The sequence below is a fragment of the Syngnathus typhle genome, linkage group LG1 (genome assembly GCF_033458585.1).
Source record: "Syngnathus typhle isolate RoL2023-S1 ecotype Sweden linkage group LG1, RoL_Styp_1.0, whole genome shotgun sequence".
NCBI classification, from domain to species: Eukaryota; Metazoa; Chordata; class Actinopteri; order Syngnathiformes; family Syngnathidae; genus Syngnathus; species Syngnathus typhle.
The window spans coordinates 7,455,319-7,478,596 of NC_083738.1; the positions used below are offsets into that span (position 1 = coordinate 7,455,319).

Sequence of the window (23,278 nt, forward strand, 5' to 3'; positions counted from 1 at the left end):
TCAGTGTCACGTTGTGTCCTATTTTTTCATTCCTCAACTCCCCCAAGACTAGATAATTCTTGTGCTATGAATTGTCGCAACTGCTCCTTTTAAAGGATTTCCAAAGCATTGATGTAATCCTTGGAACACAAAATTGTTTGCATCTGTCCTTTTGAAGAGGTGTTTGACATCTGAAGGGAAACTATGGATCTAAAGATTTCACAATTGTCTGAAACATGCAGTCTTAGTTACTTTGCATTGTGCCGCCAAAACAGATGCAGAAAAAGAATGAGGGCACTGAAGTCTGAATAATAGCCTGTAAGGTTTGGAGGGTTAAGCATATCCATTTGTCACATGTCAACGCATAGCTGCGTGTGTGGTTGACAGCTTTGGGAACAATCGTCAACACATGGTTTTCAAAAAGTTTCTATGGTGCAACAGTTATCTCGTGTTTTCCACTTAGATTCAAGAGACATTTAGATGTGCAAGTCACAAAATTGATGGACATTCTCTGCAGTGGATCAAGAACAGGACAGACTGCCTGCATGTAGCTTGATGACAGTCATTCTGTCCTATGCTTCAAGTAAAACGTGTACTATATCAGGGTTTTTCCATACTTTACAGTCAAGAAAAGGGGAGATTTTTTTTTTTTAAGAACCCCCTGTTAATCCTTATAGCGATTAAACTTTATCCAGGGCAACAAGCATAACTCTGTGCAACCCTTAATACCATGGACATACCGTAATTTTCGGACTAAAAGTCGCTCCGGAGTACAAGTCGCATCAGCCATAAAATGCCCAAAAAAGTACCAAAAAACATACATATATAAGTCGCTCCGGAGTATAAGTCGCATTTTGGGGGGCAATTTATTCGACAAAATCCAACACCGAGAACAGACATGAACGAGCAACAACAAGCTAAACGATACGTATGCTAACGTGACATAAACACAAACGAAGAGCTGAGAACGGGCCTGACGTAACATTCAGAGTTATTAAAAAAACTATTACATAAATAACACGTTTATAAAACCATCTGCGTCACTTCAATTAATTAAATCCATCGATCCTTTGTCAACAATGGGTGTGCGCCGCTGACGGCGCTCCCACTTTAAAATATTCCACAGGCCCATATAACGATATATAAATTAGATATCAAATAACTATTATATAATCAATAATATTATTGAACCATCTGTGCACTCTAAATCATTAAATCCATCGACCAAATTCCTCGTCTTTTGTCAACAACGCCGCGCGTGCGCCCTGACGTCAGCCTCGTAGTTATTCCACAGATCTAGTATATAACTAGATTGTAGCGTTAACAAAGTACAAGGAAAGACGTGGGTTTGGTAAACGGCTCTTTATTTAACAAAACAAACTTCCAGGCGTGTGGCGGCGTGGACTTCCAGCTACGGAGGTGGAAGAGAGATCCATAGAATAGGACCGGTTGTGCGTAAAAGCCATGACCGAGCCCCATCCACCGTCCCCGGACAGCCACCCGGCCGAGCGCCGGCCCTTGACTTCCATCCACGGAGGTGAAAGAGAGCTCCCTAGAGTAGGACCGGGCGTGCGTAAAAGCCATAATAGTTTTTCAAACCTTCTGTGTCACTCCAAATCCTTAAATCCTTCAAACTCTTCGTCCTCCGTGTCAAACAAAGCCGCCAATGATGCCAGTAGTACGTTGGGCCCTTCGTTATCTTCGTCATCCCGTGATCAATATTTGTCCTTTTTGTAAACAACCGCCACGCCGCATCGCGCTGCTGGCGTCACTTGAAATTCAAATTACAGTAATCCCTTTCTACATGGCGGTTCGTTTATCGTGGTTTCACCTTTTTTTTTTTTTTTTTTTTTTTTAAACAATTTTGAAAAAAAACACACATAAGTCGCTCCTTATTATAAGTCGCCCCCCCACCCAAACTATGAAAAAAACGCGACTTATAGTCCGAAAATTACGGTAGTTATTTTTTGCAACCTTAATATTCAAGAGCTATTTGATAGAATTAAACCAATTTCAGCTGAATTCAATGCAATAGTTATCTATCATCATCATCACTAACAGCATAGCTGCAAGCAGAGGGGCGACTTTCCAAACGGACAGTCAATATTTGCTATATAGAGTGATTTCACATTTTAGCGACTACTTTTCAAAAAAGCAACAAGTGAATAGGTGATGTCAGTCCTATCACAGCTTTGGATGGATGGATGGATGGATGGATGGATGGATGGATGGATGGATGGATGGATGGATGGATGGATGGATGGATGGATGGATGGACGGATGGACGGATGGACGGATGGATGGAACTGACAAACAGGTGGCCTGGCTGCTGGTGAATGACATATTGGCGAAATTTACTGATGCGTTCATCAAAATAACCCACCTTAGATTGAGGGATTTTGACCTATCTTAAAATAAAGCCACAATGGGTAAAAGGTTTCACAACCCCTCAACATCTTCTTTCGTTTTAGTACTTTGCATGCCCTGGTAGAAACACAAATGATTTGGTACGCTGGTTTATTGAGCAGCTCCCAAATCTGTTTGCAGAATTATCCCATAAGACCATGGGGGAAAAATTGCTCCCGTTTTTAAATTCCATGACAATCATCAGTGGGAGTCAAACTATAAAAACATTGAAAAAAATAACTTTACGACTGTGACTTTACACACACGCAATGTATGCGCATTATTTTGCATAGCACACACATACACACACACAAATATAACTAAAAAAAACACAGTAGCGGGCTCGTAGACAGATGAAATATTTTATATACATTATATATGTACATTGACGTAGGGAAATGGCAGTCGACATTAAAAAAAATCTTTCTCAGACAAAGTCCAACATCTTGTACAGTGTTGCCACTTCTATCCCATTCAGAGTTCCTGAAGGAATAATAGCCAGGTGTCCTGACATTTAAAGTGAACTGTATGATGGCACAAAAGGTTTTGTCACAAAAGTTGACTTCCAGTCCAAACAAAATATATAAGAGAATGAGAATGTATAAAAATATGCTTCATAAAGACATCTAAACCAAAAAGTGCTTTTCAACAGCACAGCTAATTAAACACCATTTAAATTCGTCTCTTGGAAGTGATTTCCCGTTGTGGGCCGAGCCACAGTCTCAACAACAGCAACCACATGACAGAGGTGAAACAAATTACTAACATGTGGACCATCTTAATTAATTTCTCCTTCAAACAAAAACTGTGCAAGACTTTATAGACAGAACAAGTAATAACAAGCAGGGATAATAAAATAATAGCAGCCCGCTCCTCAATGTTACAAAACGGCAATGGTCTGTTATACAAAATTTCTTCAAAAAGGCTCCTTTTCACTTAACATTTGGCAGCGTGACATCACTACAATTTCTCCTCTATGATTATGAAGCCGCGTGGGCAATGACAGAGCTCAATTTTACAAAATGATTCAATTCATAAGCACAAGCAGCTCAGGGTCATCTCTTTCCATTTTGCTTTTTCTCTCAGGTTATGTGGATATATGTACTATGCATACACATAGTATATATGCAATTATGCATACATACGTATAGACAGATAGAGCACCTCCATTGCCATAGCTTACGTGACATGGGGTTTGTAACAAAAGAAGAATGGTTTAAGTGTGCGAGTGTATTCATGAGGAGCTTGTGTATTTCTGACTGGAGCGGGAGCTGGAGCGATCTAGTCCATTGCCGTGGCAGGAACCTTTCCACCCTGGGACAGACCCCCGTTCATCTAGTGTAGATGTTCCATAGCACCAGCAGCACAGGCAAGACTGCAAGGACAAATGATTATTACCGTATTTTCCGCACTATTAGGCGCACTTGAAAACTTACATTTTACTCAAAAAAACACAGTGCGCCTTATAATGCAGAGTGCCTTATATATGGATCAATTGCTGAATTTGTTGATCCATACTGGTTGTACACAGTGCTCTGCCAAAATGTGAATTTACGGATTGATATGGAAGGGAAACATTGGTAAGCAGTACCAATGTGTTAGATCGAACTTTAGTCAGTTCCGATCATTTTATAGGAGATCGTTTGAGAAGCGGGATTGTTTACACTTTGCTGAGGCTCATGGGGGTCTGCGACCTGAGGCTCATGGGAGTTTGCGGGTGGCTAATGCTATAATAATAGCTGGTATACGCACAAGGCTATTTCATGTCAAAATAGGCTGCTCTGTTAATGTTTTGAGTAAATTTACGGATTGATATGGAAGGGAAACATAGGTAAGGAGTACCAGTGTTAGATTGAACTTTAGTCAGTTCTGATCATTTTATAGGAGATTGTTTGAGAAACGCAATTGTTTACAGAGGGCTCAGAGGTTACTGGCTAGTGGATGCATACCGCAACCCTAGTCAACCTCAGTTTGTTGCAGTATAGCTTCTATTTTATGCGCCTTTTAATCCGGTGCACCCTAGGGGGTGTCCAATTTTTTTTTTCGCGGGCCGCTTTGTAGTCAAAGCTTCTTTCGGAGGGCCATTATGACTGTCAACCCAAATAAATATATGAGCACCTCATATTATATACAGTAAAAGCTACAAAACAAACTGACAAAAAACTCATTTTTACATCAGACGAGTAAAAACTGGTCAAATATAAAAAAAAAATATATATTATTAAAAGTGAAGATAATTTGCAATTCTAGTAATGACACGAATTTGATGCACAATTTGTCTTCTCGGGCCACATAAAATGATGTGGCGGGCCGTATCTGGTCCCCGGGCCTGGAGTTTGACACCTGTGCTTTACATGATCCACAAGTTCACATATGGAGCATTGTTAGGGGAGAATGAATATAAACAACATTGCACATTACACTACATTATAAATTGTACAACAGCTGTGTACATTCCTTGAAAATTTGTTTTCTACCAGATATTTTATATCCTATTGTTCCACTGGATAATTGTGTTTTATTGTACTTAATTATTTTTTCATTTTGATTAATTTAAAAAATTGTGTGTGTACCATTTTTTCTGTTGATTTTCATCAATAGTGACAAGTGTCTTTTGAATTTTGTCTTGTCAATCTCACCTGGAAGCAGTTTTTGAACTTCTGACTGACAAAGTAGAGGGCAATGGGGTTGATGCAGGAGTTAAGGGAAGCCATGTTGATCCCGATGTAATCCATCACTAAGAGGAAGCTGAAACAAGGAGTGGAGACAAAGTTATTCGGTGAATTCAACAGGAAGTCATGAAACAGAGAACAATGTGTTCTCATGACATGTGCAGGTTGTTTGCCTACGTGTACGCCAACCTGAGGAGTTCACAGCGGTTGGGGTCATTTTGGTCGTAGACTGTTTTCTTCAGAATCCGGCTGAGGTGAAGTGGCAGCCAGCAGAGAGCAAAAATCAACACGAGGCAGAACACCGTCTTGGCTACTTCCCTCCTCTAGACAAAGACAAAATTATGCTCAACTTGGGTGTTTTTAGGTTGACTGCAAGTTACAACACCTATGGGTAGAAATCGTTCACCACAATTGGTAGGGCTAAGATTCAATTCACTTATTGTTGCATCATATGTCTTATCCTATCGAGGGTAGCGGGTGTGCTGGGGCCTATCCCAGCTGACTTCGGGCAGTAGGCGAGGGACATCCTGAACTGGTTGCCAGCCATTCCCAGGGCACACATAGAAGAACAACCATTCGCAGGGAACACATACACGAACAACTATTCACACTCACAATCACACTTAAGGACAATTTAGAGTGCTCAATTTACCTACCATGCATGCATTTGGAATGTGAGAGGAAATCCGAGGACCGGTGCCAGGAGAAAAGCCATCCAAACAGAGAGAGAACATGCAAACTACACACAGGAAGGCCGCAGCCCGGATTCAAACTCACTATATATACTTTTTTTTTGCATCGATGAAGTATAAGCAGGTTTCATATTACATCTTAAAGGATTTGCAGTCTTGTGCAAAATGTGCAAGAGATCCCCGTACGTTTTCATTGATGAGGTTACTACAGGTTAGGTACGGTTACTCATCTTAAACACCACACTTGACCCCGGTGTCTATGTTCCTTGCGCAATGTTAATTTTTTTTAAAGCAGTTTCCTCAAGGTTTCTATAATATGCAGTTCACCAGATTAACCCATTTGACTCCCCCTATGACCCCATTTCTTTCGGAGGTCCTCCCGGGTATTGGTCAGTTTTGGTCATTATCAACAGCAGTCTATAATCTGGTGTAGTCCCTCAATTTTTTAAACATGCTGTGGTACAACCCCTGCTCACGATACCTGGTCTTGATCAAGGTGTGCTGTGGAACTTTACAACCATTTCCGAATTGATTTATTTCAAATATTCTGTGAAAAATGATGCACACTCAGTTTAAATCTTTTTGGGATAAAGAAGAATCTGCATTGCAGTCAGTCTTATTTTAGGCTTTTAATGACATTCTCATTCTAATGACACAGGAAACTTTGTGTGTCGGCTTGTTTGCAGAACTATAGGTGGGCATTAGTGGTGACATCCTATTTGGCAGGCTGGAGTTTTTGTGTGAACCTTGGTTGCTCTGAGTCCCACTCTGGCCCATTGTCATATGGTGTTCCACAGGTTTCAATTTTGAGGCCCCTGCTGTTTCCATAGTATTTGCTGCCTCTGGGTTCCAATTTAAGAATGAATGGTATTTCCTGTCACTGCTATGTGGATGACAGTTGTCCCGCTGAGCATTTAGGAGGCTTTCTCATTAGGGCCACTTTTGGCTTGTCTGGAAGACATCAAAGGCTGGATGGCACTAAACTTGTTGAATTTTAAGAGAACCAAAGTTCTGTTGTTTGGTCCCAGTGGCCTTCTCACCCTGGTGACCTAGGTACCCTGGCATCTTATGTAAAGCCAACAGTCTCAAATTTGGATTTTAAATCAGCCAGCAATTTTAGATTAGATAAGCAAAATGGTGCGCTTGTTAAATCTATTTGTTTTCTTAGCCAGCATGTTAAAGTGAAGCCTCTCTTTTCACATTAGCACTTAGAAACGGTGAACCATGTTTCTTTACATCTTGGCTGGATCACTGGTCTTTATTTTGGAGGGAGCCAGTTCTCCCTCAAATGTCTCCAGTTTGTTTCCAAATCTTCAAATGATCTTACCCCGCCTTTCCTCTCTGGACTTCTCCACAGCTACATATCTTCCCCGTGCATCAAGATTAGTGGACCAGACACTGCCGGAGGCGCCAAAAACTAAGCAAAGGCTCAGAGCTTTTTCTGTTGCCGGTCCCTCCCTTTGCAATGGCCCCTTAAACCAGGTGTGTCCATAGTCCGGCCCGTGGGACAATTGCAGCCCATGTTCAAATTTCCACCGAACCACAGTCTCTGGCCTTAAATTAATCATGTGTGGCCCGTCACAGTAGAACATAGACAAATACAAGTTGTTTTATATTTCATGAGAAGATGGCAGTGGATCTGTGGCCGCGCCTTTGGGTGTTTTGAAAATATGCACTGCTCATTACGAAACTCGCCAAAAGCACTTTGGATGCAGCTGTGGTTGTCTTTAAGTGCTCTATAAAAAAAAGTTGAGGTGAGTGGACATATTTCACTCATACTCGGGCTGCACAATATTGGAAAAACGTGTATTCTGGATATTGAACATAGCGGTATCGAAATTATTCCAATTTTCATACAGCAAAACAAGCAAGGTCGGTGTAATTAATTTTGATTCCCTAAGATAATGTTGAACTATTGGATGGCGATGAGCAATGAAGTTTGCAAATTCAGATAAAACGATACAGTTCCATTAAAAAATTATTGCATGTCTTTATGATATGCGTATTGCACAGGCCTTTATCACGATATTGATATTTTGTCTACACAGCGGAACCCCCGAAGTCACCCGCCTGGGTACTCGACTTAATCGGGGTTTTCGACACAAAATGGCGGGATCTTTGCCTCGGTTCTCGGACAAAGTTTCAGAAACCGACGTGAGTTGACGTTGTTGTTTAGCGGGTTTTAAACCATCGTGATGCTCGTCTGCAGTTCTGGAAAGCTGCACTGGCAAGAGCACAAGATCACGGGGATTCACGCTGAAGACTTCAGTTCACGGGATAACAAGCGTGTAACAAGGGAGCTACTGTAAATATTGAAGTGCCTGGATGACGCATCTTTTTAAGCGCAAGTTTAATGTGGGGCCTTTTCAGTAATGAACATTTCCACGAGATGCACACCAGCTCAACTTGTGCAATGACAAGATAGGCCCGGCTCCTGGTATGCACTTCCATTCGTCACACTGTATTTGTTAACAATAGCCTTCCTTTCATTCACATTGATTCGCTTTTGGGACATTATTTCCACGTCTTTGGCTCATCTACCATGGGTAGATACGTTTTGTGTTTAAATAGTGTTATTTTGTCATGTTTGTGTCACGGGTGGAATGAGCAGGGCGACCAAATGCAGCTTGGACCAGGGTTTATTGAGGGAAGGAAGGGGGCGAACAAAGACACAGGCAGGTTAGAGACTCACGGCCAGCAGACTGACAGAAGTCCACTCAGACACCGGAACAGATTCAGACTTTGAGCCTCCAGACAAGACTGGGGGGAAACCAACGAGTAGCCACATGCGTACGGCTGTGCTCCAAGCTTTTGCTGTACTGTATTTTGTTGTTTTTGTGGTATTATGTAGTTTTAGACAAAATTTGACAATTTGCTTCGGAATGCGACGGCTTTCAATGCACCTTCTGAAATGGGTTAGCGTCGAGATCCTCTATATTGTGCAGCCATAACCCGCCAGCATTATCCAAATTAACAATGAATCGTTTAAATGTATTAAGCAACTCACACTCAACATTGCAATGCATCACATAATTGATCCCCTTCCCCCAACGCCCTACCACAGAGCACCACAATGCTTGCAATCATACCTGCTTCATGTGGTCGTTGAGTGCAATTCGCATGCCTTTCTTGCGACTCAGCATCTCGCAGGACATGAGGGTGTAAAAGATTGCTGTGCAGGCGAGTGGTAGGCAGAAGTAAAAGCCAAACAGCCACCAGACTTTTACATCCTGGTAAAACTGGAAAGATGCAAACACAATCAGAGGAAGTTCACTTTCAAACTCTTTAGTATGATCATCTTAACATTGATAGATGAATCCCCTTGTTGCTCTAATCACTCAACTAGACATAATAAATATTTTTGGGGATACCAGCAGCAATTCTAAGATGGGGGGGAGTTGTGTGAAAGACTACTGTTACCCTAAAATCCTGTGTATAATATGCACATGTGTAAAATATGCCTCCTCAAAATGAACCCGAAAAAGTAGTGTTTTTCTCTGTATCCGTGTATAATACAGTACCCCAATTTGCTGGTATCATCTGTTTGAATTGCTCAAGTGAATGTTTTAATGCTCCCGTAAGGCCGCCCACTATACACTATAAAACATGATGGTTTTTAAGTGGCCCTCTTTGTCACTGAGCGTGCCGGGAGGGTGTGCAGGAACAAAAAAATATATATTCTTTGGGTTTTTTTCAATTCTAGTAATGTAGAGTACATCAGTTGCATGTGCTTAAACTAAAAAGTAACTACCGTAATTTTCGGACTATAAGTCGCACCGGAGTATAAGTCGCACAAGCCATAAAATGCCCAAAAAAGTGAAAAAAAACATATATATGTATATAAGTCGCTCCTGAGTATAAGTCGCCCTCCCACCCAAACTATGAAAAAAAACACAACTTATAGTCCGAAAATTACGGTAGTAGCAACGACAACTGTATGAGACTGTCAACATTAAATTTCAATCATTTTTGTCATTGCCTCTGAGACAATGAGATCAGTCTTGCCAACTTTTGGAGCACTTGCTTATCTGTTAGCTAACGCAGGAGTCAATGCTGCCAGCAGGAGCTGTATAATACAATAGCAGTATAATTATTTTTAGCATCCTTAAATAACAATCGAACTTGATTTCAGGATGATGTGTTGGTGCTAACTACAATCAGGATTACGTGTCAAGATAGCATCAGCCGTCACGCCACGTAACGCTGCCAGGAAAAACTACCGTAATTTTCGGACTATAAGTCACCTTTTTTTTCATCGTTTGGTTGGGGGGGGGGGGGGGGGACTTATACTCAGGAGCGACTTATATATGTTTTTTTTCACAAATTTTTACTTGATCATTAACACATCACTTACAAGTATAGTTGACCACTTCACATGTTATTTTTAGTATAGTTGATCACTTCACATGCTTTAATATCTTTATCTTGAACATATTCAAAATGTGAAAAATAGAGAGAAAAAATCAAATAAAGTAATTAACACTTTAAAGCGCCATATCCTCTGGACATGTCCTCTGTCACCAGGATGACATAAAGGACGAGAAATTTGATCGATGGATTTAATGATTTGGAGTGACACAAATGGTTTGATAATATTGTTGTTTATGTGATAGTTATTTAAAATATAGTTTATATATCGTTGTATGGGCCTGTGGAATAATTTGAACTGCGGCACGGCACACGGCATTGTTGACAAAGGACGATCGATGGATTTAATGAATTGGAGTGACACAGATGGTTTTATAAACGTGTTATTTATGTAATAGTTATTTTTAAATAACCGAATGTTACATCAGGCGCGTTCTCAGCTCCTCGTTTTTGTTTGAAACGTTAGCATACCGTATCGTTTAGCCTGTTGTTGCTCATTCATGTCTGTTCTTGGTGTTGGATTTTGTCAAATAAATTGCCCCCCAAAATGCGACTTATACTCCGGAGCGACTTATATATGTTTTTTTTTTCTCACTTTTTTGGGCATTTTATGGCTGGTGCGACTCATACTCCGGAGCGACTTTTAGTCCGAAAATTACGGTAATATAAGAATAAGCGTCCTAAAGGCATTGGTATTAAAGGCATATGTTATTTGGTAAAGTAAGGTTCTTTTTGGAGTAGGCCTTCTCATTGAGATGGTGGTGTGTTATTATCATGCATAGCATAAACACTTGTAGCAATTGGCTTTCTTTATCTTGACAGTGTACACTAAATAGAACAAAATAAATGATGACCCAAGGCAAAAAGAAATCCTTTGAGAATTTTTTGAATAGAGGTAGTACAAAATTCTAGACTGCATGGTATTTCCTTTCAATGGAGTGATGAATGTAGTTTTGCCTACCTTTACAAAGCTGGAGCTCTGCTCTGGATGCAGCAGACACACACGCAGCTTGTTGCCTCTGTATGGCATCTCCAGCATGTCAAACGCAAGCGCCTCAGGGACTGCTAGCAACAAAGCAATCACCCAAATCAGTGTTGCCTCCACTGCCTTCCATGCAGGGATCCCCATCCCTTTCACCCTGCTCCATGATGTTACTGCGTGGTAGCTGCACAGACAATGCACACACATATTTGTTTTGGCAAATTCGATCGCTGCAGGTCTGCACAATTGATTGTGGATTGCGAATATACACACCGGTCCACACTTAGAGCACACAGGCTGAGAACAGTGATACCCACTGAGGCTTTTTGAATGAATGGTATCATCTTGCAGACGTATACTCCAAATGGCCAGTCCTCTGCTATTAGCTGCATGAAGATAGATCATTTTGTGGTTAGGGAACTGTTTATTACATCAGGCTGGAATTGTATTCCTGTTTTTCTTACGTGACAGTCAAAGACAAAACTAACACTGCAGTGTGTCTCCTTTCAAAAAAATTATATCTCCCAGAGGCTGATTAAATCAGTTCAGCATCAGAGCAGTGTCTCAAGTTATCGTGTCTTGAGAGAGAGAGAGAGAGAAAGAAAAAAAAAACTCAACTTTCTAAACCCCAGTGGCCTTTTTAACAAACGCTGACAGTTTATTATCAAGCCTTCAGCTTACATTCCAGTGTTGGAGAGTCGACTGAGTTGCACCACATGCGAATACTCAGTATTTAAGAGTCACTTTTGCTTTGATAACACTGATTTGTTATTCATGATTATCCAGTTAGATTCAGGAAATTGAACCAGTCCCGTTCAGTTTGTGTGATAAGCATAACTGACTGTGGTTTCCACTACATTCAATCCAGCTGGACGTTTCAACACAAATGGCAACAATGCACTTGGTACAAGAAGACTGTTTTAACTTCCTTTTTGAAACAACCGTTGCCAGTACGAATAATACACTGGCCTGTAAATCTCAATTAAGGGGCAGAATGTGCTGAGATAATGTACAGATTACTAAAGTGCATGTAGGGAAACTGATTTGGAATACAGCCAAAGTGAACACTGGCCAGAGGATATATATAATGAATGTGACGTCTTGGTGTAATGAATACAATAGTTGAAATTTTGAAGAGGTCTTTACATTTACATTCCTGATTGCAGTAGAGTTATAACAATGGTTCTCAACGACAGAGAGCAAGCCCACCATGCTCTGCCCCGTAGCTGTGGGGAGAATTTTGTCATTTAACATGGTCCGTGACAGAGACCTGACTTTTGTCACACACAAACATTGGCCTAGATATAACCCATAGACGACGAGCTATTTAAAGTTTTGTGGTAAAAACATTTTTTCAGAAAACTCTTCGCACATCACATTTGAAAAGCCAGAATTATTTGATTTGTTTATTTCGGCAGTCACACTTCATCGCATGCACTGAACAAACACAGAATTTGGAAAATGGGATGAAGCAACCTTGCTTATCGTGTCCAACCAAGGATTTTGTTTACATTACACATTAATATAGTATGTAATTGTCCATTACGGGTGATTAAAATTGGGTAGCAATTGGATCTATCTCCTAAGATTTATTATTAATATTAGTTCAGTGTAACCTTTTTGAAAGGCTACTTGAAACCAAAATGGCTTACTTGTTTTTGGCATGGATTCTTTTTTTGTGTGTGTGTTTCATGATAGACATGAAGGCCCCTGGTGAGCCATTTGTGGGGAGCGTCTGCTTTTAATGCGGGGTGCTACAATCCGGATTTTATGCAGTCAATATGATTGTCCATGAATCAGATCGGCTGATTCTGACACTGATCACATGGATTAGCTGTACATTTGTCAATTTTAGAGCTGCTCTCAACACCTATGATGTAATAAAGTAACAATTATAAAGTAATAAAATAATTTATTAATCTGTCAATCATTAATAAATTAAATTTTATAATGAAACAATCTGTCCAAATTTTAATTCCAATTTCCAAAATTCCAATTTCCAAAATTCCAATTTCCAAAATTCCAATTTCCAAAATTCCAATTTACAAATTCAGTTACTGGTTTGATGGGGTGCAGTCTTGAGGAAAGGTGGGACGCTGCTCGCCAGTTGGCTGCAGGCTGAAAAATACATGCTGTGGGTGATCATTTTTGTGATCGTCAAAGACAGACGTTGATCGACATGTCAGTCACATTCTTTTCCATGGAAATTGGCCGATCATGATAAGTGGCTGAGTGAATAGCAATAGTATTTGTAAGCCCAATTGTTGGGTTGCTATCTGGATCAAGTCTGTTTTGCCTTGATCGAGAGCACCTCAATGGGTCTTAGTAACGGTCTCTTAAATGGCTACATTCCTAAACCTGCAGCTGTGGTTGTCTCCAGGGCAACATAAAACCACAGACAGCCAAAGCAACACAATTTCTTTACCTTATACACAGTGATGGGGATGGCGATGATGACATAAAGTAGGTCCCCCAGTGCCAGGCTGCCAATCAGGACGTTGGGTCCATTCCTCATACACTTGTTTTTGTATATAATTCTGAGCAGCGTGGAATTGCCAATGATCCCGACCACAAAGATCAGGCAGGACACAATGGTGTTCACATACTTGAAGGCGTGCTTAATCTCTGTAGGCTTTATGCACATGGGAGGGAAGGAGACCCTCGGCCGGCCCGGCAGTGGGGGTTGACGTGAGATGGAAGCATTATTCTCGAAGACTTCAGAAGTGTCAGGCACAGTCGGGGAGTCCCGGATGAACCGAGAGGCCTCAACCTCCACAACCATCAGGAAGCAGAGCAAAGCGATGGCTTTCATTGTGAAGCGAGGGAGGTTCTTTCACGGGGAGGCGTTTCCTCAGTCAAAGGCAGACTCAACATACGCAGTCTCACATACCCATTTTCCACACGTATTTGCTTTTGGCCTGGACCCCTTTCTCAAGATGTTTGTCCTGTGGAGAAAATAGACGAATCATTATGCAGGACAAGCTGCAAACCAGCTGTGTGTATTAAGAAGGCAACTTTCATACAGGCTTGCAGGATTATTGCATTAACCCTGGAGGCTGAAACCTTCAACACGTCCTGAATTCATTAGCTTATTAAAGTTAAGTCGTTAAGTATCATATCACACAATTTATGGATTAACAAAACATTTATTTGTATTCTAGTATCCATCTTTTCTCTCTGCCAGATGACTGCGATGGCAGAGTGACATCACATATCGGAAACTGCAGCTGAAGCTACATGCATGTAAAAACATCACAACAATAAAAGAACATGACATTTATATAGAGTGAAAGGCAGAATACAATAATCCCTTGTTTATCGCGGTGAATTGGTTCCATGCCTACCCGGGTGAAAATCCGCAAAGTAGAGAACATACATTATTACAATATCCACACAAGGATTTTATGAACTTTTATTTCATTTTTAAACACTTTTATGGACTTTTAAACGTTTTTTGTATTTTTAAACACTTTTGTAAACATCTTAAAGTCAAGTTGACTTTCAGAAATATTCTTATTCATTTAAATAAATAAGAAAATAAATGTGTTGTTACAATATATTCACACAAGACTTTTGTAAATTTTTATTGTAGTTTTAAACTTTAAACTTTAAATTGTTTATTAAACACTTTTTTTTGCATTTTTAAATACTTTTGCAAACATTTTAAAGTCAAGAAACATTCTTGTTTACTAAATATTTAGTAAACACTTTTGAGAACATTTTAAAGAGAAGCTGACTTTCAGAGACATTCTTATTTACAAACTAACTACTTAAACACTTTTGTAAACATTTTCACTATAGTCTCGAAGTAAAAAAAACTTCGGTGATGAAGCGCAAGTCTGATATGTTGACACAGACAGTGCGGTAGGATGAGCTAAATTGTGGTTAGAACTGCGAAGCCAATCAGCTGCAAGGACACACCTCAACATGTTCCAATTGGCCATTAGTGTCGTATGGTGAGACAAAGCCGCGCGGTGGAAGGGTGCACTTGCCTGTCTTGTGTGCTTCATTCCTGCATATGACAATGTGAATGTGTGCGTGACTGAGACATGAAAAAAAAAAATATCCGTGATGCACTGACTATCCGCAATATTTGTTTAGAAAAAAATCCGCGATAGAGCGAGGCCGCAATAGGTGAAACGCAAAGTAGCGAGGGAGGGATTACTGTACACCCCAGACTGTTCGCCAGTTAATCACATGTAGATCAATTGCGAAGTACACATTGTTTCAGTATTCATCTGATTCCAGCTATGCTAACCACTATACCATAAAAGTCCATGTAAAAAATCAAAGGATTTTTTTTTTCTTACCGTAGCGGTAAATTTTTCAAAACCTTTGGCATTAGATTTATAACTCTATGAACACATTTCTGGCAGAAGGAAGACCATCCCTAATGCAAAAAAGATGTTTTAGAATGACATGAACAGAGTGCTGCTATGCGTTAAGCAGAGCCAAATGTTAAACAAATGGAATGGTGATAATAGGTACCAATTTATGAGTTGGACGGGAAACTAGTCTGCAATGAGTGCACATGTGTGTCTTGGCTTTGCCAAGGGCATCTTTTAGGATTGAAAAAAAACTGTTTACAATCATACATACTACATGCACAATCTCTTATGTATGCAACATATGTGGAGAGACTTCCTTGACATAAAACGTTCAAGGACAAACACAGTTGCTCCCCAACGGCTCTTAAATTTTTTATAATGTTGCTGAAGGCCCGATCTTATAGACATGTACAGTCTGCAAATCACAGTTAGCATTGATGATTGTGTTTAAAAACCCAAACACAGAGGCTTGTTGTATTTGCACACACAAAGGCAAAATCACATGGATGAACTCACAAGCATATCACAGCACCCCCCCAACCCCAATGGAAAACTCCCATCCAATCCTTTCTTCAGTGAATTCGTGGTGTCCCGTTTTATATAAGAGACAAGGTCATTAGGCCCTGAACAAACAAGAAAGAGAGGACAACGTGGTAGGATGTGAGTTTTAATCGGAAAGAACTACCGAATCTAATAGCTCTAATAGCCTCTGGTCTTTAGCTGTTATGGCTCCATAAAACAGCAACCTCAACATCGAATGAGGTAGAGACCCGTGCGCGGACCAAAGTGAATAAGAATGACAAATTTGAATAAGAGTGAAGAACAATGCGAGTGCTGACTGCCAAACTTTAAGGAAAGCATAAAAAAAGGTGCCAGAGTGCACACAGAGGTCATGAGGGTGACCTATACATCAAGAAGCTGCAAGATGCCACTGGATATAAATTAAGTTGCTCAGCATGTGTTTAAATTCCAGAAATATATGAAAGCACCACAAACTCTACCCCTCCAGACCATGCATCGTGCTCATTATATTAACAATCTGAATATCTTGTTTCTACATTCTTTACCTGTACAATGGAAAATCACTTAAAACATTGTAGATTGCTCCTGGAACAGCACTAGTTTCCTCAAGCAATAAGAGTAAAAACAATAAATTGTGAAACAAACCCTGTCAGTGCTCGTGTTTTTCTCGTGACTGGTGTTTTTCTTTTGTTTTCTCGTGACTGATGTTTTTTTTTTTTTTAAATAGATTTTAGATTTTATATTTTCCCCCTTTTAAATAATGTTCTGGGATTAGACTGAATCCTCATGTTAATATATTAAGTAATTCTTTATGGACAATAAACATTGGACTACTGAAGAAACTATGCATTGGGACATTCAATGCAAGCAGACATGCCATCATTGGAGCTGAGGAATAATGATGTATGATCACAAAAAAAAAAAATACTCTCAGGGATTTGGTGCTAACTAATGGGATTTATGGAGTTTTGGATTCTGACTCTAACTATGAAACGGATAGCATCCTGGACTTTAATTGTTATGCAAACCCACAAATCAATTTTTGGAGGGTAAAACCTGCAATAACAAATAAGATTTAGGAGCTCTGTTTCCACTATGTAACTGTAAAACTCCAACACACTGACGATGTGTGCTTTTATTACACATGTACGTCATTGTGGTGAAAAGCACACACATTGACCCTTAGCACTAGATCAGGGGTGTCAAACAATTTTTTTCCGCGGGCCGCATTGTAGTCATAGTTTCTTTCAGAGGGCCATTATGACTGTCAACCCAAATAAATGTATGAGCACCTCATCTTATATACAGTATAAGCTACAAAACAAACCGACAAATAACTCGTTTTCAAATCAGACTAGTAAAAACTGGTCAAATAAAAAGGAAGAAGATATTTTTAAAAGTGAAGACGATTTGCAATTCTAGTAATGACACACGAATTCGATGCACAATTTGTCTTCGCGGGCCACATAAAATTATGTGGTGGGCCATATCCCGCCCCCGGGCCTTGAGTTTGACACCTGTGCACGAGATCATCCCACAGCTAACTGTTATTTTAGGTGCACGGTGACAAAATTTGTCTGCACAAGCTAAAAAATAAATAAATCCACTGTATTTGACAAGTATCAAGGAGCCAAATATAAATATAAATTTTTTATACTTTTAAATACCGTCTAAACAAATAAACGTCTGGATTCTGCAACGTGGATTTTTTTGTTTTTCTGATTAATCTACGGTTCTGCAAGTTTAAAAATGTGTAAAATGCCGTAATGCCGTTTTTAAATTGCTGGTTTAATTAGTATAATGGGGCGGCTCGGTGGGGCACTTGGGTAGCACCTCCGCCTCGCAGTTAGGAGGGTGCGGGTTCGATTCCACCTCCGGCCCTCCCTGTGTGGAGTTTGCATGTTCTCCCCGGGCCCGCGTGGGTTTTCTCCGGGCACTCCGGTTTCCTCCCGCATCCCAAAAACATGCTTGGTAGGCCGATTGAACACTCCAAATTGTCCCTAGGTGTGAGTGCGAGTGCAAATGGTTGTTTGTCTCTGTGTGCCCTACGATTGGCTGGCAACCGTTCAGGGTGTCCCCCGCCTACTGCCCGATGACGGCTGGGATAGGCTCCAGCAAGCCCGCGAACCCCGTGGGGACTAAGCGGTACAGTAAATGGATGGATGAATTAGTACACTGATTACCAAATGACTAGACCATTAAAACGATTTGTCCAGATATTTGATACTATAAAGTGCTTTCATACAGACTCTTTCAATGTCAATGCATTTTGAACGGGAATAAGGAATTTAAAACTGAATATATATATATATATATATATATATATATATATATATATATATATATATATATATATATATATATATATATATATATATATATATATATATATATATATATATATATATATATATATATATATATATATATATATATATATATATACATGTATATATAACTGACTTTTCTGAGAAGTCACAAATTAATTGAGCATAATAATTAACCGACAGAAAACACAATTCACAATCCGCAATGATCGAGATTCAACACAATAATAAACAAACCACGACCCAGTGACACTGCGGACCACGAGAAAATAAAAGGCGCCTGACTTGACCGCAGTCCCAATGACGTCGTGTCCGTCACCTACCTTAAATTTCTCAAGCTCTGCGGCTATATAATTTATCATAATTGACTTTTTTTTCCAGAGCATGCGCTAAAATATAAACGATGAATTGATATCAAGACAGTCACCAAGAGGTGTATCATTTATCTAACTTGTTAAAAACAAATATAATGGTTAAATATTTCGCCAAAACCAATCAAATAGCTTACCAAAACACAGCAAATTGTACACGGGATTAAAGTCTCCACCTCATCAACATTGCACCAGCGTTCCAGTAATTGTCTTGATAAAAGTTGTTCCTCGGGTTTGGCTCCTTTCCACTCTCTCTTCTTGCGCGAGCTCCTCTGACCTAACCGATTTGCGCTCGGTTGTATCATTTATCTAACTTGTTAAAAACAAATATAATGGTTAAATATTTCGTCAAAACCAATCAAATAGCTTACCAAAACACAGCAAATTGTACACGGGATTAAAGTCTCCACCTCATCAACATTGCACCAGCGTTCCAGTAATTGTCTTGATAAAAGTTGTTCCTCGGGTTTGGCTCCTTTCCACTCTCTCTTCTTGCGCGAGCTCCTCTGACCTAACCGAGCGCAAAGCGCCACTTTATATGCGCCAAACACTCAACCAATCACGTGACAGTATAGCTGCCCCAACTGCGCCTTAACTATGCATAACTATGTGCGCTTTTCTTTTTTAGATATCTCTTGTACGGGCTCTTTTGGCAATTATGGTCAACCTCTCCCAATGATCACATTCGGATTTTCACTTCACTAGCCACATAATTACACCTGTCGTTGGCAATAGATACGTTATTAATTCCCGGGGGTGGAATTCACCTACCAGCAGTATCCACACCCAAAAGTGGGCACACAAGAGGGGTCAAAGAACAGATATGCAGTAGTTACACAAATTGTGAAACACACAAATTAGTATGCCCTCTTGGGAGCTTCAGATCAGTGGATGCTTTGAGAATAATTGTCAATTTGTTTTGTATATGTGAAGCCCTTTGAGACTGCTTGTGATTTAGGGCTATATAAATAAACTTGACTTGACTTGACTATGAATTAATAATCAATTAACAATAAATAAATAAATGAATAATTTATTTACAAGTAAGAGAGGAGAATAGATGTGCAGTAGATGCAATAGATACCTGTGACTAAATTAATAAACAATAAACAGCAGTTGAAAGTGTCAATGTATCAATAAACAACAACAAACATTATTCATTTGCCAACCCAAGATTATGACCGTGAACACACCCCTTACCCAAGTTGAAAAGTCTCACGGCATGGATGGAAAATGATCTCCACCAGTACGCCATCACAAAGACTGATAAAATATCTGCAGCATCACATTGCAGAAGTTGAAGGATGCCAACCGGCCTTACTTCCTCAGGCGGTTGGCATCCTTTAACTCTGGCCTTGGCCTCCTGAAGTCCACCACCATTTCCCTGGACTTGGGGGTGTTCAGGTGCCATACCAAGTGGATAAACTAGTGAGGGAGGCTCCTGTACTCCTTCCGTCCATCTCGAATACAGCCAACAATTGCAGTGTCAACCTCAAACTTCTGCATGTGGCAGAACTCAGAGTTGTACTGGAAGTCAGAGGTGTACAGAGTGAACAGGAAAGGAGCACTGTTTACTTTTCCCCAACTTCCAGTTTCACTAATACAACACTGTCTTCAAATCTTCCAGATGTGGAATTCCTAGAGGTATCTCACTTTAATCTTCAATGTTTTGGGTTTCTGGCTGAAAAACGAAATCATCAAAAAGATCAGAGAATAAACATTGTTATGTAAATGTACCTGCAACATACCAGTTAGCATTTCTGTCCAAACAAAGTATGCAAATAAACGTAACTGCTGGACGTTGGCGTGCCTCTCAGAACCAAGCGGTTACAGTGTCCTGTTGTTTTAAGGCAGGCTGTTATGTCCAATTTACTCAGCGTGTCGGTGTGCTTACAAAAAAAAAGACTTGTATCTGTGGAGGCACACCTCCCAAGACAAATGCTGAACACAACTACTAGTGTTGTGCTGAAGAACACACTTTCCAAGACCAAGACTTGCTGAGACCAGAACTCACCAAAATCAGATTACGACTTAGACACACCAAGCCAGAGAAAATCCCAAACCAAGACCATACAAATCTAATTATAATAAATTATATAATTATTAAATAATTATGACATGATTGGACAGAGTCTGTCTTTAATTTAATTTAATTTAATTTAATTTAATTTTTTACCTCAATTCTTCTGCCAGCTTTGGCCGGTCAAAGTGGTTTTAATTTGTGTCTGAGAAGAAAAGATATTGAATGTATGGGGCATTTCTGGTAGAGGGTAAATGTTACACCAGATAAAATGTATGGAGCAGTGGCGTAGTTACAACAAAAGGCTGTTCATGATTTACGGTCAAGTGGACGGATGCATAAGCAGGCTTGGTCAGTCTTCAGCCATTTTAATAGATGTGTCCGTTAAAGGCGGCAAGAAATGCAGTACCATAGAACATTTTTAGTCGTAGTAGTAAAATAGCCTACTGTATTTTGTGTGTATTTGCATGATACAGCACAAATTCCATTTTATAACCCACAAAGTGTATTTACAGTGTCATACTGGCTAAAAAATGGTATATCACTGCTGATTTTAGTCTTGTCCAATACCTTTGGTGCCAGATAACAAGTGGATGAAATCAGACGTGATACGTTGCCATGACAGACGTACAAATTGATTTGTTTCTATCTGTGAGCCAAATTAGGATGGCTAATTTGGCAGCTGTGGCCGGGTCAGTGCTCTAACTAAAAGTCACCTGGGATTACCTCGAGCTAACGCATCACCCTGGTCTCTCATATCTGTCTCTCTCAAGAGATTACAACCTGCATTCAGTCTCTCAACATCTGAGTTCTCAACTCTGGAGAAAATACCTCATGTCATGTTATGTTACTTCATTCATGGCTAATCAAATAAGCTCCTGTCATTCCCTAGTCCAGGGGTGTCAAACGCATTTATTTCGCGGGCCGGATTGTAGTCATAGCTTCATTCGGAGGGCCATTATGAGTGTCAACCCAAATAAATGAATGAGCACCTCATATTATATACAGTAAAAGCTACAAAACAAACTGACAAATAACTTGTTTTCAAATCAGGCGTGTAAAAAACTGGTCAAATATTAAAAAAAAAACCCCAGATATTATTAAAAGTGAAGCCAATTTGCAATTCTAGTAATGAGACACGAATTTGATGCACAATTTGTCTTCGCGGGCCACATAAAATGATGTGGCGGACCGTATCTGGCTCCCGGGCCTTGAGTTTGACACATGTGCCCTAGTCGCTCACTGACAGTCATGACGTGGGCGAAGCGGCCACATAGAGATTCAAAACATCTACGCCGTGAAGTGGGCACTCGGACACTACTCCAAACCCACAATTGTTTAGGTGCTCCCCACACCTGTGCCAACAGATTTGATTTACTATGTACACTGAAAAAAAAACATCATTTGAATATTTTAGAGGATTGTTGTTTCCCTGGGTGAATAAAGGTTAAATACAATTTTTAAAAAAGGCTAAGAGTAGGAAATTATGTCAGTTGCCCACACTTTAATCATGTACAATTGAAAGAAACGTTTTTTTTTCAGTCTACTACTGCTAACTCATAATGACTGCTTTTATTTTTTTATTTCACTCTCCCCATAGGAAGCAATTTAATTCTTGATTGCCAGAAATTCCTATTCATCACCTTACCGTACTCCTAAATTACATCTTTTTCTTACAACCAAATTAGGTTTTCCTCAGTAGTCGACACTCACTTGACAATAAAGCATAATGTTGATCACTGAGTCATACAAAGGTTTTAGCCTATTAAATATGTGTCAGGACAGTGTTTTTTCTTAGAAGGTAATGTATGGCACATCAACACTGATGTTCACTGACCTTGGTGCGACAAAAGCAAGGCATCATGGTCTTGTTTTTAGCCCAGGTCCATGTGCCAGTCATATGACCAGTCTGGTAAACATTGTGAGGAAAGTAAACGAAGTAACTGTGTGTGTGTGAGTGTGTGTGTTCGTGCGTGTGTGTGTGCGTGCATGTAGGGCAATATAGTAGGGCAGTGGTCCACAGCTTTTTTTCCTTCATGGACTGGTTCGTGGACTGTAGTTTGGGGGCTGTGCTCCAGTAGATTCTTTATGCCTAGTAGCGGCCGTGTCTCTGCTCAGAATAATGCAAAGGTCATTACGAAGGTGGTGGGAGGTTAGGTTAGTAATACATGAATTGAAGGTATTGGTTGTTTTACCAAGTGCCTCTACATAGAGTATGTATTTAAGCTGACGAATGTCAGATCAGTGTTGGTCTCAACTAGTCTGGACACTAGTCTCGACAAGACCAAGACCCTAAAAATGTGGACTCGAGATCAAGACCGTATAACACAACGGCCAGACTCATAAAAACTAATCACTTACCCGACCACCGTGGCTGTATTGTCGGGAGAACATGAACAACAAATGACTTCCAAATGAAGACACAACAAATGAGAAACATGCTGAATGCATCTGGTTTATTATTGTCCAACATGTGTTTGGAGGGAGAACAATTGGTTAGGTTGTGTCAGGGTCTGTGCTCTGTTTAGCTAGAATATAAACATAAAGAAGAAGGAGCCAGGATGTGTGGGTACTTCCTTTTTACTCTGGCTCTTTGCAGGAAACTGCTGAT

General features: G+C 40.0%; 1 protein-coding gene across 3 annotated transcripts; it reads right to left on the reverse strand.

Annotated features, from left to right (window-relative positions):
• Positions 1 to 2,728: 2,728 nt before the first annotated feature.
• LOC133157217 (endothelin receptor type B-like) lies at positions 2,729 to 19,173 on the reverse strand. 3 transcript variants are annotated; one of them, XM_061283593.1, is made up of 9 exons: positions 19,058 to 19,173; positions 18,785 to 18,960; positions 13,525 to 14,044; positions 11,373 to 11,485; positions 11,079 to 11,283; positions 8,839 to 8,988; positions 5,247 to 5,380; positions 5,025 to 5,133; positions 2,729 to 3,760 (listed from the first exon to the last, which is right to left on the reverse strand). In XM_061283593.1, exons 3-9 carry the CDS (start codon positions 13,909 to 13,911, stop codon positions 3,620 to 3,622), a joined length of 1,239 nt encoding a protein of 412 aa, XP_061139577.1. In that variant the 5' UTR covers positions 13,912 to 14,044; positions 18,785 to 18,960; positions 19,058 to 19,173; the 3' UTR covers positions 2,729 to 3,619. The 3 variants fall into 3 exon arrangements, with proteins under 3 accessions (XP_061139577.1, XP_061139584.1, XP_061139594.1); XM_061283600.1 differs by having other exon boundaries at positions 18,785 to 18,956; positions 19,058 to 19,164; XM_061283610.1 differs by having other exon boundaries at positions 18,785 to 19,169.
• Between the last annotated feature and the right edge of the window lie 4,105 nt (positions 19,174 to 23,278).

Excerpts from the sequence above, each read along its gene's own strand:
- LOC133157217 (XM_061283593.1), bottom strand. The coding sequence starts at position 13,911 with ATGAAAGCCATCGCTTTGCTCTGCTTCCTGATGGTTGTGGAGGTTGAG. Across the intron at positions 11,284-11,372 it reads TGTGCTCTAAGTGTGGACCG|CTACCACGCAGTAACATCAT; the intron begins GTGTGTATATTC and ends TTGTCTGTGCAG. Across the intron at positions 5,381-8,838 it reads TCAACGACCACATGAAGCAG|AGGAGGGAAGTAGCCAAGAC; the intron begins GTATGATTGCAA and ends GTCTTTGTCTAG.